Consider the following 15,765-nt stretch of genomic DNA (forward strand, 5'->3'; position numbering starts at 1 on the left):
CCAAAATAGACAAATGGGACCTAATCAAACTCCACAGCTTCTGCACAGCAAAAGAAACAATCATTAGAGTGAATCGGCAACCAACAGATTGGGAAAAAATTTTTGCAGAAACTACTATTTCTTTAGGTAAAGCCAATCAGCAAACTTGATGGCCTATAATCCCTCTCACCTCATCTCTGAAAAAACGTTGTTTCAGCAGAGTTGAGCTCAGAATGAGTTCTACCTTTTTGTTCCATTGCAAAAGGCTTGAATAAAGTCTTCCTCTCCTATTTAATTTTGGTGCAATTCTTCTTTGACAGTGATGATAGTGGAGGTTGTGAAAGATGGACAAGTTCAGAAAATACTTAGAAGACAGTAAAACCAGAAAATGTTGTATGATTAACTATGGGAAGATTCAAAAACTATTCCTGAGTTGAGATTTGTGCAACTGAATGTACAGAGATGCCGTAAGGAATATAAGAGTTTGAATAGATTAGTAGATTGAGGTGGTGCATTTAGGTTTGGAAACAGTGAGATCCACAAATGTCGGTGATTATTTCAAGGAGAGGAAACTTGTAGACCTCCCAATACATGTATTCAGAGCTAAGAAGACAGGACTCTGTCAGAATCCCGTGCCTATATATGATATTTGAGATCTTAGGATTATGTGAGAATGTCTAAGAAAAGTAGGAAGAACTGGAAGACTATAGGGCTTAGATCAGAACTCTAATAAACCCTAATGTTTAAAAATAGATAGAGGAACAGGAAACCATGAAAAATATAAAAAGGATCACCCAGAAAGATAGGAGAGCCGAGTTACTGCCAAACATAAAATTGAAATGATAGAAACCAATGATGAGAAAATGTATTGCCTGCTGTGTTGCTGCTGATTAATGGAATTTTATCTAGAGGTATTCAAACTGTTTTTTATAATAAGCCAAATTAGATTATGAAGATGGTAATGAGGTCATGTATCCCAGTATTCTGTAAGGTAATTCAGTATAAATTTGCGTTATTGAGAGTATAGTCTGATAATAATTATGGCATATTAAAATGTTTTAAATTTTTAGAGTATACCACTCATCCATGGAATTGTTTTTCTATTTTCATAGCAAAGGATATTCAGCTAACTGCATGTAAACAAGCAAAAATGAGGCAGTTCTTCCCATCACCAACATAAAGTTTACATGGCTTTTTTTTTTTTTTACACTAAGAACCATCTCTAGTATTTTAAGATTTGATATGCAGTTTATCTTTTGCTATTGATGTTTTGAGGTTGTGTCCAGTAACCTAGGCAACCGTTCTTATTTCTGTCCTAATTTATTTCTAGTTATAGAGCTTATCTAGATTCTATGGCCCCAGAGATCTTCTCTAAGGCAGAGCAAGTTGACAAATTATATGGCCTTAAGTGAATATAATGTTAAGCATATTACAGATCCTAGTCATCAAGCAAAGACTGCACATTCCAATTTCTGTAATTTGGGGTCATCAGTATATATGATGAATAATGTATCTTTAAAAAGGTAGTGTAACTTGATCACAGTGAAATATGAAATGACTACTGTTGAAATTATAACATTTAAATGTTTTGTTTTTAATGTTATATTTATTCAATTCAATTCCAGCAATTAGAAATAGCAGCTTCAAACATCCTTAAATAAAAATCTTGCCTGGTCTAATTCAGTGCTGTTAAACGAATTTCCTTTCTCACCAGTCACTTGCAAGACACTATAATCAAAGTTTAAGTTGTGTGAGACAGAACAAAACCTTAGAGGTAGTATTTAGCCCTTATTGGATTTCAAGCTGTCTAGGCGGAGGAAAGAATGACTGTAGACTATGTTCTTCTTGGACAAGAGCAAAGAAAGAAGAGATTATTTTAATGACTATGTGCAAAACTGTCTCCAACAGGCATCCAATAAATATCAGAATGAGATGTATTGCTTCTCGTTTCTCTTTTTAATTATTATGCATCTAGAAAAATTGAATTTTCTTTCTTTCTTTGAGACAGTCTCACTCTGTCATCCAGGCTGGAGTGCAGTGGGTACAGTCCCTGCCCCCTGCTAACTCCACCTCCTAGGTTTAAGCAGTCCTCTCCCCTTCACCTCCACAGTAGCTGGGATTACAGGCATGCACTGCCATGCCCAGCTATTTTTTTGTATTTTTAGTAGAGATGGGATTTCATCATGTTGACCAGGCTGGTCTTGAACTCCTATTGAACACCTGACCTCAAGTGATCCACCCACATCAGCCTGCCAAAGTGATGGGATTACAGGCGTGAGCCACCGCACCCAGAAGAAGAATTAAAATAGAAAAGTTTAATTCCCATATAACTTTCTGAGAACTGAGAGAGACAGAAACTAATGGATTACTAAGCTACCAAAGTTCCACAAAGAAGAAAACTCCCAGTGCAGAGCCAGGCATTTTAATAGATGATGAAGGAAACAAGAACTTGGCAACTATAAAAGGTCTATTTTTCTGTGTTATTGCATTAACAAGAGTGGCTTTTTTGGATATCTATTTCAGTTCTAGCTTATTTATGTGAATATAGATTTATATAAACATGCTGGTAGCATTAAGAATCACATCAATGTCATCTTCCTTTTAACCCCTTAAAGCAGTTCTTGATTAGTCTCCTTCTTGAGGAAAAATGAACGATTTCAAAAGACTTCTGGTAGCAAAGTGTCCAGGATGCCAAAAACACTTAGCACCATGAAACAGGAAACTGAGTAATCTCACATCGGGAGACAGAGAAATTTGTATTTACAAGTTCCCTGAGCTAATCAATAAAAAGTCAAAGCACATCAGGAGCACACAAAGATCTGCACTTTTCATGCGATTCATTTTTATAAAAATCAATATTTATTATTTCCTATGTGCCAGAAACCAAACAATTTTTGCATATCTAATTGAATCTTCAAAAATATCTATAAAATAGATATTATTATCATCATTACAATTTTACAGATAAGAAAATTGAAAGTTAGAAATGTAACTTTACAAAGGTCATGTGGATAGTAATCAGTGGAACTAAGATTCGAGTCACGGTTTATGTGACTCTGAAGTCCATACTCTTTACTTACACATTATAGCAGTTCTATAAAAGGAAAGTCACTTGCTTACCTATTCTATTCCCAAAAACTCTATTTCAATCAATTTTATTAAGAGTCTTTTTAAATCCACAGTTATTATCCAGGTAAGTTTGAGGAACGTTCAGCTGCCACCCTGATGAAACTAAAATAATTTCCTAAGTCTCTACTGTGACTGCTGCCCCTATTGCAGAAAATAAAACAGGAAAAACTTCTAGAAATTAGAATTCTCATTTCATTGAAATATCGCAGAGGCCAACGTGATGAGAGAGTGACTAAGGAGCAACTGCCTTTGCTCTTCTGGATTCCGTGGGGGGAGCTAACTTTGGACCCTCATCCTGCAAGCTCCCCAGCTATATGACTCTACTTGCCTCATATTCTACTCCATCAAGGTGAAGCGACCCACCAGTAGAGACTGTCAGGGTCTGGGCATTATCAGGTAGTTGCTGAATGGTAATCAACAAACTAATTTTGCTGTTGAGAGAAGATTGCAGGATGGGGACATGTAGAAATTTGCAAGGTTTAAATACATCTGATTTTAAGGTTTATGGTCTTCAGTTTCACAAATCATATTTCTAGTACAGCAATTTATAATATCAACTCTAATACTGGTTGTTGAAATAGTAGATCAATGATAATATTAAGGGATAATGAGACTCTATTCCAGTTTACAAGTCTGCTGTACTGGAAAGGTAAAATGTTTGTGGCCAGAACACCTGAGATTTGGTCCCAGTCAACATGACTTGCATAAACTACTTAACTTTTTTTGAGTGTAATTTCCTAATTACTAAAACCAAAAGGAAAATATAACAAAAATAAGCTCCAGGGCTTTTTAAAAATTAGCTACCAATTTGGAAATGTTCTGTAAACTATAATGTGTTAAATAGTATCAGACACTGCTCTGTTTAAATAGAAAATTTGATTTAGTCTGGATTTCATATAATATTTTAGGAAGCTTTTAGGACTTACAGAAAAATGTTATTAATAGGTTTAGAAATTTTATTATCTTAATGAAAGTCTGTTTTCTCATCTCCTTTGAATTTGAGTTGAGTTTTCCAGAGAAAAGATGCCTATTTTATGCTGGCTGAAAGCATGAACAAAATAAACAACAAGCTCCGTGAAGAATGCTCTATGAACCGATATCCAACTCAAACTCCTGAGTCACTGCGATACACCTGATCACTGGATATAACCATGTATTGGTCCAGTGAGTATTCATGTTTAATAATTAAGACAATTACTGATTTCCACTGCTGTTTCCACTGCCACTTCATAAGGCATGCATTATTGGTCTTTTCATATTTTGTTCTTATTGACCACAGACTCTAAATCATTATATGTTAGTTACAGACCGTTACAATGCCTAGTGGCATTTGCCACTGGTGACAACAGTAATAAATGATGTTCAGCCAAAGCTAGTAGGAATGAAATACAGAAAGTAAAATGATAATAAATAACTGTCACTCCATTACTACACAGTGCCTGGTTCTAGCACCTGTTCAATGGAGCGGAGTCTGCATAACCCAAGAACTAAAAAGGCATTTACTCTGTAGTAACAGCAACAACAAAGAAAGGAATCCATTTATTCGTCTTGTGCTGTGACCCCAAATTCCACACTGAGCATGGCATGAGTATTTAAAGAGTTCTCAACAGAATTTACTTTAACATCTTGTAGTGTCTTCTCAAAGCGAGAATGCTTGTGAAATGTACCAAAAGTTACACTCAGTCCAATGGATATGAAATTACAGCAGTTCTGGCTAGAATGGATAATTCAATAATTTCCCAGATGGACATGAGACCGAAGATATAAATATCATTTTATTATTATAAGGAACATGGGGGCACAGATACTAGAATAAAGAATATGGAACTCAGAAATATAAGATATCTGGTAGATATTGTAAAACCTATCTAAATATAATGTTGGTTCTTGTCGGGTGATTTGGGTGAGGACCAAATTTAAGCTATCCCCTTCCTTGGCCATCTGTCTCATAAACTTACGAGAGTAGAATCTGTTGTAATAAACTCACAAGGCAGATATACTGTAAGGGGTGTTATTGGTATCAAGTCATCTACAATACAAAATAAATTGCTCTTTAAAATTTAAAAGAAAATTTGTGTCTTTTAAATAAAAATAATCACCTATAAAATTTGTGTACTTTAAAATAAAACATAGTCATCTATAACATAAAATCATTGCTCTTTAAAATTTAAAAGAAAACGTGTGTCTTCCCTTTGTCAGTAACATTCTTTACCCTGCCCCCTTTCTCATTCCATTAATTATATATCAGGTTTATTGCTATGGTGGCAGTCTATCTGTTTATTTTTTAGTAAAAGACTTATCCTAAATTTAGATCCTAAGTAAACTGACATGTGGCAATCACAGAAGGTGTGAGTCTGAAAACATAATCTTCTTACTAGACAAGTTACATAAATCTGAGCCTTAGTGATCTTAGTAGTAAAACTGGGATAATATTATCTACATAGCAAAGTTAATGTAAAATTTAAGTAAATAGTATATGTGAAGTGATTTTTTTTGTTTTCTTCCAAAAAGCAGAGTCTGAGATTGAAAGGTAGTTGATTTTGGAAATAGATATTAGAAAACAGAACTGGAAGCCTGGGAAGAATGAATCAGGAAAGAAAGGAGAGCCAGTCTAAAGATACAGATCAGCATGGCTACTGCTTGAAGCTACTGGGAACCCTTTCAGGTTCCATGGAAAATGCATTTTTGAATTGTCTGTCTTAGAAATGGAAGAGAGATATTGGTCAAGAGTTGTTCTATATGGGGTTCACACCATACATGAAGCTGTCTATGTATTATCATGACTGAGCAGTTATCAGGGGGATTCCACATAGCAGTTGCTAGGGAGCCCCAATGCAGGGAGTGAATAAAATCCAAATTATTTGGGATTTATGCAGAGGAGATTTATAAGAGCAGAGAACAGCCAGGTTGAATATAATGTCGCCACCAGTGGATTTTGGGGTCAGGGATCTACCTTGTGACTAAACAGATAGTGAGGTTTTCACCCAGTGGCATTCCGAATGAACAGGATTGTCAGATAGCTGTACACAGATGAACACTAATGCAAGATGAAGAGCAGTTTCAGGGTAATGTCCACAACATTAGAAGCTGTAGCTTCTATGAAAAATTCTTAAGATCCAGAACCATGCGGATCATCAAGTTTGTAACCTATAACAGGCAGTCAGTCATCTAGCTGGCCTGGCCTACATTTTGGACCAAGAACGAAAATACAAATGAAAATAATATTAAGAAGTTTACTTTCTTATCATATAATGTGAAAGTTTTTGAAACACTTCCATAGGCGTTATCTTATTTGAAGTTACAGTGATGCTGTGAGAAACTATGGCATCATTCATCTCATTTTTCAAATGAATAAATTTGGTTTCCTAACCAACTCTTCATTGTCTACAAGTGCTAAGTCAGAATAAAAACTGAGGTGTGTTTATCCTAATTCCAGCATTCTAAAAAGAGCCTTAATTTTAATAAAATTTCCTTTGGTCAATTACTTTGTAAGCCCTGACACCTACACTTCACCTCCAGTGTCATCAGCCTGAGCGAGTCACTCACTCACCTCCCTGAAAGCATGAGCAAAGAGCACCTTTAGCAAAAATGTATTTCCAATTTAATTTTGATTCATAAGATGTGATCTCTACCAATGATGCTAACCAGATTTGAGGGAAACTAAATCCAGGTGCTGTGTGACTCCAGATAGCTTTCAACACAAATTGGCTACTAGAGGACTGACAAATAACCTGAATAATCTGTAAGAAATGGAAACTCAGGAAAGTAGCATTTCCCAATATATTACCAAATACTATCTTTCTGGCTATGTAATAATGATGTCTACTCAGAGAGTCGTTTTTCTCCACTAAAATGAAATATTCCTATTACCAAAATTTGAGATAAACAATGTTTCTGACAAAACACAGGTTTTATTTACTTGGCTAATAAATATTATTTCCAGGCAGTCTGAATTCTGAAAACGTGGAACTTTCCCAAATTTACCTTTTTCCATACTATGTTTCATTATATTTTCCGTATTATATAGTAAATTAAAAAATACTTAGCATATTGTAAAAACAAGTATGTAAGCCCAAGATATTATTGTTAATAAAAAGATACAGTTATGCTCTAATGAGATAGCTTTTCTAACATTCATTTCACATATGTGAAAGTAGATAACAGAAACTAAATATTTTTACATATGTTGTGGGATTTTAAAAAGGCAATCAAAAAGAAGAGTAGAAACCAAATCTGAGTCTCTGCATCTGTTTAAAATCATTCATCTTATTTTCCATTCTTAGGAAATAGAAATCCAAAGGATTATAGGTAAAATTTGGTAAAGCTTAAAGTTTGTTTCTCTTCAAATCAGTTTCCACAAGCCACAGAGTACAATAGAATATCAAAATATGTATGGAAATATCATTATTTTTATTTAAGGAAATATGCACTACCATGTATATGTGACATGGAGTTGACCAAACAGGTCTTTGCTTGAAATGTTTCTGAGGATCTTGTATAACAATATATCTACCAAAAAACACAGTGTGCTCCAGTCTTTCAATTTAAGTGTTTCAACATCAGATAGATCCATGAGAGACCAGGAAACAAAGGGAAAGATTAGGAATTTGCTTCCATCTCCAAATTTTATGTCACTGAATTTAACTAGCTTAATAATACTACTAATGATCATCATGATAATCAAACTATTGTTGCTGCTTCTACTGCTATGAATAATAGTAACTAACAGCTATTGAGAAGTGACTATGAACTAAGCATTATATAAATGCTCTGTTAGTTGACTCAGTTAATTCTCACAGTAATCCTCATATGAAGGATACTATCAGAGTCTCTTCTTTATAAATGAGGGAACTGAGGTACAGAGAAGCTAACTGCCTTTCCCAAGTAACACAGCAGAAAGAGACAGCAGATTCAGATACACTTTTGGGAAGCCTTAGAGACCGTGTGTACTACATGGGTTTCTGACCCAAGCTTTGTAGTCTGGTTCTAATAGTCACAAGCTGTAAGTGGCTAGGATGCCAAAATTTTACAGACAGCCAGGCACTGCGTGGGACTAAAGTGAAGTACAATATCTCAGAGTAATTCAGAAATTAGAATTAACATATTTGGAGTTGTGTGTTGGTGGTGTGTGTGTGTGTTTTTGGGAGCAGGCACAGGAAAAGTTATTGCAGGGAAAGAAAAGTAGATTATTGACTCAGATGAGTTTTCTTTTCCACTAGAATTTCAGAGTATATTTACCACTGCTTCGTTTCTTTTTTCTACTCTAAGCAAACATGTATATATTTCACTTTTATATTCCCATGACTCCTATAAAGCTAAAAAGCAGTATGGAGCGATTCACTACATGACCTGAAATGGTCTTACTGTGAGCTCTTAAGATAGAGGAAAATAATACCCCTCATGTGGTTTCCCTTAATGCTAAGGCTTTTCTCTATGTGCTTCACAGATCTAGCTCCAGATCCATGAGTTGCACATGTTAGAGGCTGCCTAGACTGGCAAAGGGAGGGCACAGCCGTCAATAACACAGGACATGGTTCTCCCACCAGGGAAGTGACATACCCTGTCAGTTTTCCCCTCTGTCTGAATACTGGTGTGACTGCGAACCTCATGATCCTCTTCAAGGTCAGAAACATCCTCCAGTTCCTCTGGGGTCTGTAAAAAGAAAGCAAAACATTGCCAGTGGGAATGTAAAAGCATTTCTTCTTTGGAAAACATGTCAGTACCTTAAAAGGATAATCAGAGAGTTACTATATGACACAGCAATTTCACTCCCAGTTATATATCCAAGAGAAACAAAGGCATATGTCCACACAAATACGTATCCACAGATGTTCACAGGAGCATCAGTCATGATAGCTAAAAAATGGAAACCAAATGTATACCTACTGATGAATGGATAAACAAAATATGGTACATCTGTACAATGGAATATAATTTGGCTATGAAAAGGAGCAAAATACTGATACACACCACAACACAGGTGAACACTGAAAACATCATCCTAAGTGAAAGGAGCCAGCCACAAAAGGCCACATATTGTATGATCCCATTTATATGAAATGTCTACAACAGGCAAATCTATAGACAGAGATTTAATTAGTGGTTGCTAGGTGCTAGGGGAAAGGGAAAATGGACAATGACAGCTGATGGGTATGTGGTTTCTCTTCTGGATGATAAGAATGTTCTACAGTTAGATAGTAGTAATGATCATAAACCCTCTGAATATACTAAAAAAACACTGAGTTTTATACTTTAAAGTGGAGAGTTTTATGGTATGTGAATTATATCCCAATAAATTGTGAGAGAAAAAGCAAGCAAAAAAATGATCACAAGAAAAATTTTATTTCAGTGAATAGCAATTTGGCTACCCACTATGTGGTTACTGCAAACTAAGATGCTTACAGTTGATAAATACATTAGATAATTGTCGTTAAAATAATATATCATCAAAATGCCACCAGAGATTATCAAGGAATTAAATTTTTAGGGACTTGATAAATAATTTAACTTGAAATTCAGTGTCTATTAGGAATAGTTAGCTAATTTCCATTTCTTCTTTCAATGTCAGCTGAAATGCCTCCTTCTCAGGGAGGTGTCTTGCTCAGGAATCCTCCAGGCTGGGCTGGATTCCCTGCCAAGTGCTTCCTAAGCCCTCTACTTTAATAGCCATCATGCTTATCATCCTTTATTACATCATTGCTGTATTGGCAGCTAATTGTTGAACTGTGTATTCTGTGAGGCAAGGACATGTCTCCCCTGTCATTTCTGCAAATATAGGTCGAAGTACTTAAGAAGGATTACCTTAGTATTTGTTTCAGCGTACAAGGTCTCAACTTAATTTTTTTATTTCAATAGCCTTGGGGATACAAGTGGGTTTTGGTAACACAGATGAATTGCATAGACATGAAGTCTGAGATTTTAGTGGACCCTTCATCCAAGTAGTGTATATTGTACCCAATATGTAGTATTTTTATTCCTAATCTCCCTCCTACCCTCCCTGTTTCTGAGTCTCCCATATCCATTATTCTACTCTGTATGGTTCCTTTGCTACAAAATGCTGGTGACAAACCCAGAAAGCAAGCATTTAGGTTTCACAGAAAACAACCAAAATGAAGTAGAAGATGTCCTTGGGTCTGTATCTTTCATGCACATGTGGCTGTTGACGACTGGAAAGGGGCAGGTCCTGTCTCCTTAGACTAGCTCTGGTTTGCCTTAAACCTTGCTTTACACACAGACACTTTGTTTATTTTCAGCATTGCCAAGAGGCTTTCATCCCTTGGGAGCACTCCAGAGATGAGAACATTTGATGATTAGTTCATATGATAGAGCAAAATTACCAATTTCCTATTCATTAACGGCTTCAGATTCTTTCTCATCCCGTAGATCTTTAACCAGCACTTTCTTTGTTTCACACATTTGCACTGAGCAATACCCACCCCTTTCCAGAGAAACATTATGCATTTATTTCAACCACCTCCTCTCAGATATTAACATTTCCACCTCACCAAAGCCTTCAATGTGCTATTTGTTATCGATATCTTGATCTCTTTGAATTCCTTCTTTGCTGCAACTACATGTAGCTGTTATCTTAGGACAATTCTTTCTTCTTCAGTATTAATAGCACGAGTTCATCACTGTAATTTCTATACAATCACATATTTCATTATTAGTCACTTTGTGTATTCTTTTCACAGTATTCTTGAGAAAACATCTTTGCAATTTCCCTCCTTGATATATCACGAGGCCCTATGACATCTGAAAAAAATCAGTTATTCAAATTCTCTTTCTTATGCCCTGTTGTTTTGCAACTGAAGGCTGCCTGGTGTCCCTGCTGTGATGTTTCTTATAAATGTCTGTTGTTTGTTACTTGGGTTATATCCTATCTTGCAACAACACACAACTTCATCATCCACTCTAAGAGTTTATTTGACCTCAAAATAGAGTAACAAACTAAGAACAGTTGCTGCTATCAGAAGTCACAAGTGCCATTTTTGTTGGTGACGTTGTAGGAAGAGATAAGCCTACCATTTACGCCCACATGCTTCTGTGCTTTTCTTTGTGTTTAACATGGGACTAATAGTTTTCTTGCAAAGCTGCAAAAACTGACCTCTTCTTTTCATGAACAAAATCAGTGGGGCCGTGTTCAAACACTTGCTGGCAGCAAGTGTTTTGCCTTATATTCGGTAAGGCAAGGTGTTGGACGGTATTGTGAAAATAAATAGTTAAACACATAATGCTACAGTTTAAGTGGAAACTAAGAAAAAGATAGGAGTACTCTAATAATTTTGAAGGCAACACATTAACTCCTTTAGCACTAAAGACAAATAGTAGAAACAGCAAATATTAAGAAATGGGGAGAAGAGGGATGACAGGCTACCCTAGATCATGCATTCTTAAATAGTCTGCTTTTACCTGTCTGGTAAACATCTGGAAGGGGTGTGTGTGTGTGTGCGTGTGTGTGTTTAATCAATTTTCATTCTGTGAGAGGAAGGATTAACTATCTTAGAGGCATTATAAGGCCTTAGGAAGGCCCTATAATGTTGAGTAATACAGACCTGAATTTGAGTTTCGCTCCTCTAATGAGTGATTATGGGACCTTGGGCAATATGTGTACTCTTTTAAAGTTTGGTTCCCTCAGAATAAAATTTGGGTAATACCTAATGCCAAAGGTTGTTGTGAGGCTCGATTGTACTAAGATGCTTTGAGTAAAAGCTTAGTCCACAAACATAGCGGCGTTGCAGCAAAAGTTTATTTCTGTTTGTTACTTTTCCTCCTTTCTCCTCTATCCTATACCTCATCCCAATATATCCCTTTATATTTTTTGTTAGACGTTTATGTAAATTTATCTAAATTTTAATCATCTTTATTCCAAATTTAATGATTTTAATCCATTTTAATTTAAATTTATTTTTGAACTTGGAGTATGGATAAGCTACCAAATGTTTCTGTACTTTAGATTCTACACAGACATTATTTTTGGATTGACATGGTATTTTTACTAGCTGTCTCTAGTTACAGTCACCTGAGTTTGACTATATAATGTCACTGTGCTTAACAGGGTTTAATATAATTCCCTATGCACTGCTTCCTTCTAAAATCCATGTAAGAGATCTCTTTTAATTGGATTTTAATCATGTCCAAGCATGAAATTATCTCTCAAGCTGGCCTCAGCCATGATTCACTCTAGCATGGATTCTCAGGGATGATGGAAATAATTTGTCTTCTTTCAGCTGAGCTGTCCTAAACCAGACCAAGATGAAGATAGTTCATTTTTTCAGAAAAAGTGTTAACCAATGCAGACATTAATGTTACTTCTCATATAAGAATTGTGGAGATATATTTCATATTTTCCTATTTTACCTCTGGCTTATTAAGGAGGCTTCCATAGGCAGCCCAGAAGCAATTTGGAATAGACTTAGTTTCTTCACCTGTAAAACAGCACAAATACTACCTAATATTTAGGGCTATTGTAAAGATAAAACAAGATGATGGACTAGAACACTATTATTCTTCAGTGGCTACAAAATACTGAATTATTAATATTGTTTATGATTATTATAGATTACCATTACTGTTGTTATCTCACTTGATTCATGCAAAAGAGGTCAAAAACAAGTATAGAAGTTTTTGAAGTTGAAAACATTCAGGCTGAGGTGTTTACATAGAAGCCAGGGCAGCAATGACAGAGGAGTAATACATTAAGACTTCAGGGTTACAATAAATTTCATATATATGTGTATGTGTGTGTGTATATACATATATCCTTTCTCCCATAAGGTATTCAATGTTTTTTAAGACATTATCTCATTAATTCTCTCAGCATTACTAATAAAACAGGTGGCATTATTACAACAAAAAATTCACTTGCACAGACTTTCTAAACATTTCATATTAAAATACAAAAATGAAATTTGTGGTTGCTAAATATCAAAGAAGAATGTAAAAAAAACAGGAAGAAAACAAAAAGAATTACAAATACTAAAAAACAGGAGTCATGCTTGACTTCTCCTCAGAATCATATTTGAATTCCAAATCATACACATGATGTATTATAAATATAATTCTTTGGCTAGCTTTCACTGACTTATTAAAATCAAATAATCACCATAGTAATGTTATGAGTGGTCTCTCACACAGAGCAACTCTTTGGAAACAGGCTATGAATGTCCATCACAAGCTGTAGGCTAACGTAACATGTTCAGTGATTTTATTTTATCTGAGGTGGTAACATAGGACGATTTTGCTATGTCAAAATGGAGAGTTCAGAATTAAAATACATTTAAAAATAAAAACAAATCTATCAATGACACAATGTCAAGTTAGAGAAATTAAAGACATGTCCCTTATTGAACACACACATACTCACAAACACACCCTAAAATTCCTGTCCCACATCTTTGACCATGAAGCTGGCACTCTAAGTTCTAAATGTTCGAGAAACAAGTGGCATTTCTATTACACTGACCCCTTTTGTACTCCTCAATCATGTTCCACTTGTCAGCACTTTCCACTTAATGCTCTTTGTGTCTTTCTATTTGCCCCTTTCTTACAAACTGGATCCTTCTCGGAATGGGAGCTCAGATGCTCTCTACTCAGAGAAGTCTCCCCTGGCCAGTCTAACTAAAGTTAATGCTTCTCCCCATTTCATCTATTTCTTATATTAGTCTGTATATTTTCTTTAGGTCTCTTTTCACAATTTTAAGCTAAAATTATATTTTTTCTTCATTTTTCCTTTTTTTTTTTGGCAGAAGGGATATATTTTTGGTCTTGCCCCCAACAGAACTTAATTTCCATGAAAATAGGGATATTGTTTGTCTTGTTTTCCACTCTGTCTGAGAACATAAAGTAGCACATAGTATGTGCTCAATTTTTCTACTTCCTAGATGAATAAAGGAATAAATAATTTAATTACTGACAAGCTTTTGTTATTGATCAATTTCATAAGAAAGTCATAAGAATATTTTTAAGCTGCGGAGAATGTTCAATCCTTTGCCCTCTGTCTTTAACAGGTATTGATTCAAGAATTCCTTGCCTAAAGAAAAGTATGTGGCAAAGATTCCTGAATTTAAAAAATATCCCATGGAAACTAGAGATGAGATTTTGTGTAAAGAAAAGTTTTCCATAAGCTCAAAAGAGGTTCTCAGATGTGGAGGACTAAAAAGTTTATGATTCCATAATCAGTAGTAACGTTCCCTACTCCTTGACAATGCAATATGGATATAAAAAGACTTCAGAGAAAATGTCATCCAGTAAACCCAGACCAGTGCTACAAGTCTCACCACAGCCCTGTGCCACAAACTTGTCATGGAAACAGTGGCAAGCCTGGAATCATTACATGGGCTAGGACAATGGATGTCTCATTGGCATCCAGTGTGGGTAAATGACAGTGATTGGTAAGACTCCCTGATGTCTTGATGCAGGCTAAGCCTCTAGAGACAGACTTAGCCTCAAGAGAAGGGTTTCTCAGTCTTAGCTCTGTTCTGAATAATTATAGTTACGAGAATCGGTTTTGTGTTTTGTAAAAAGTTTAGCACCAACCCTAGCTTCTATATACCACACACATTATGGCCCTCTCCAGCATGAGATATAATTAAACATATTTCTAGATATTACCAAATATCCCCTGGAAATTTGGGGGGTTAGGAATTACCCATCTGAGAACGAATGGTCAAGAATTTTGGCTCACTTGGCCCAACAAAGGCAGCAGGAGTAAGGGAAGGCCCAAGAATGACTATATTTAAATTTCCCATGAACCAAGTTAAAACTAAGTTGACTTGTAAATAAGTATGTAAACTGAAAGTCATATACAATATAATGACAATGTATACAAGACAAAAGAGGGCAGATATTTTAGTCTTAACCAGACTACTGGAAGAAGATATCAGAAAATTTATGAAAATAAAATTACAACTAGTTTGCACTCTTTTCTTAAAATTTATTTTTAAAATTTTTAATGGACAATAATTGTATATATTATATATTTATGTAGCACACTGTGATACAACAGTACATATTTATATTATGAAATGATTAAATTCTAATTAACAAATCTGTCTCCTCACTTATACATCATTTTTTATTTGTGAAAATAATATTCTAAAGGGCCTGGGCACAGTGGCTCATGCCTGTAATCCCAGCACTTTGGGAGGCCAAGGTGGGTAGATCATCTGAGGTCAGGAGTTTTAGACCAGCCTGGCCAACATGGTGAAACCCAGTCTCCACTAAAAATACAAAAATTCCGCCAAGTGTGGTGGTGCATGCCTGTAATCCCAGCTACTTGGGAGGCTGAGGCAAGAGAATCATTTGAACCTTGGAGGCAGAGGTTGCAGTGAGCCAATATCTCACCACTGCACTCCAGCCTGGGTAAAGGAATAAGACTCTGTCTCAAAAAAAAAAAAAAAAAAAAGAAAAAAGAAAAGAAAGAAATCCCTCTGCAGGCAGACTGTGACTAGACTCCCTACTTGCTGGCCAGGGCATCTCTGAAAAAAGGCAGCAGCCGGTCAGGGACTTATACATAAAGCCCCAACTTCCCGGGACAGAGAGTCTGGGAAAAGGGGCGGTTGTGAGTTTTGCTACAGCAGACTTAAATGTCCCTGCTCAGCAGCTCTGAAGGGAGCTACGGAGCTCACAGCACAGCACTTTAGCTCTGAAAAGGGA

General features: G+C 35.8%; 1 protein-coding gene across 3 annotated transcripts in view; it reads right to left on the minus strand.

Annotated features, from left to right (window-relative positions):
- The window catches only part of CTNNA3 (catenin alpha 3), a 1,771,160-nt gene that overhangs the window by 181,505 nt on the left and 1,573,890 nt on the right, over positions 1 to 15,765 (minus strand). For all 3 annotated transcript variants that reach the window (XM_017502077.2, XM_017502076.2, XM_017502078.2), the window contains one exon: positions 8,668 to 8,760. In XM_017502077.2, coding sequence (XP_017357566.1) covers positions 8,668 to 8,760 — 93 coding nt within the window. The remainder of the gene's footprint in view (positions 1 to 8,667; positions 8,761 to 15,765) is intronic.

This window comes from Cebus imitator, unplaced genomic scaffold, assembly GCF_001604975.1.
Source record: "Cebus imitator isolate Cc_AM_T3 unplaced genomic scaffold, Cebus_imitator-1.0 Scaffold290, whole genome shotgun sequence".
In the NCBI taxonomy this organism is placed as follows: Eukaryota; Metazoa; Chordata; class Mammalia; order Primates; family Cebidae; genus Cebus; species Cebus imitator.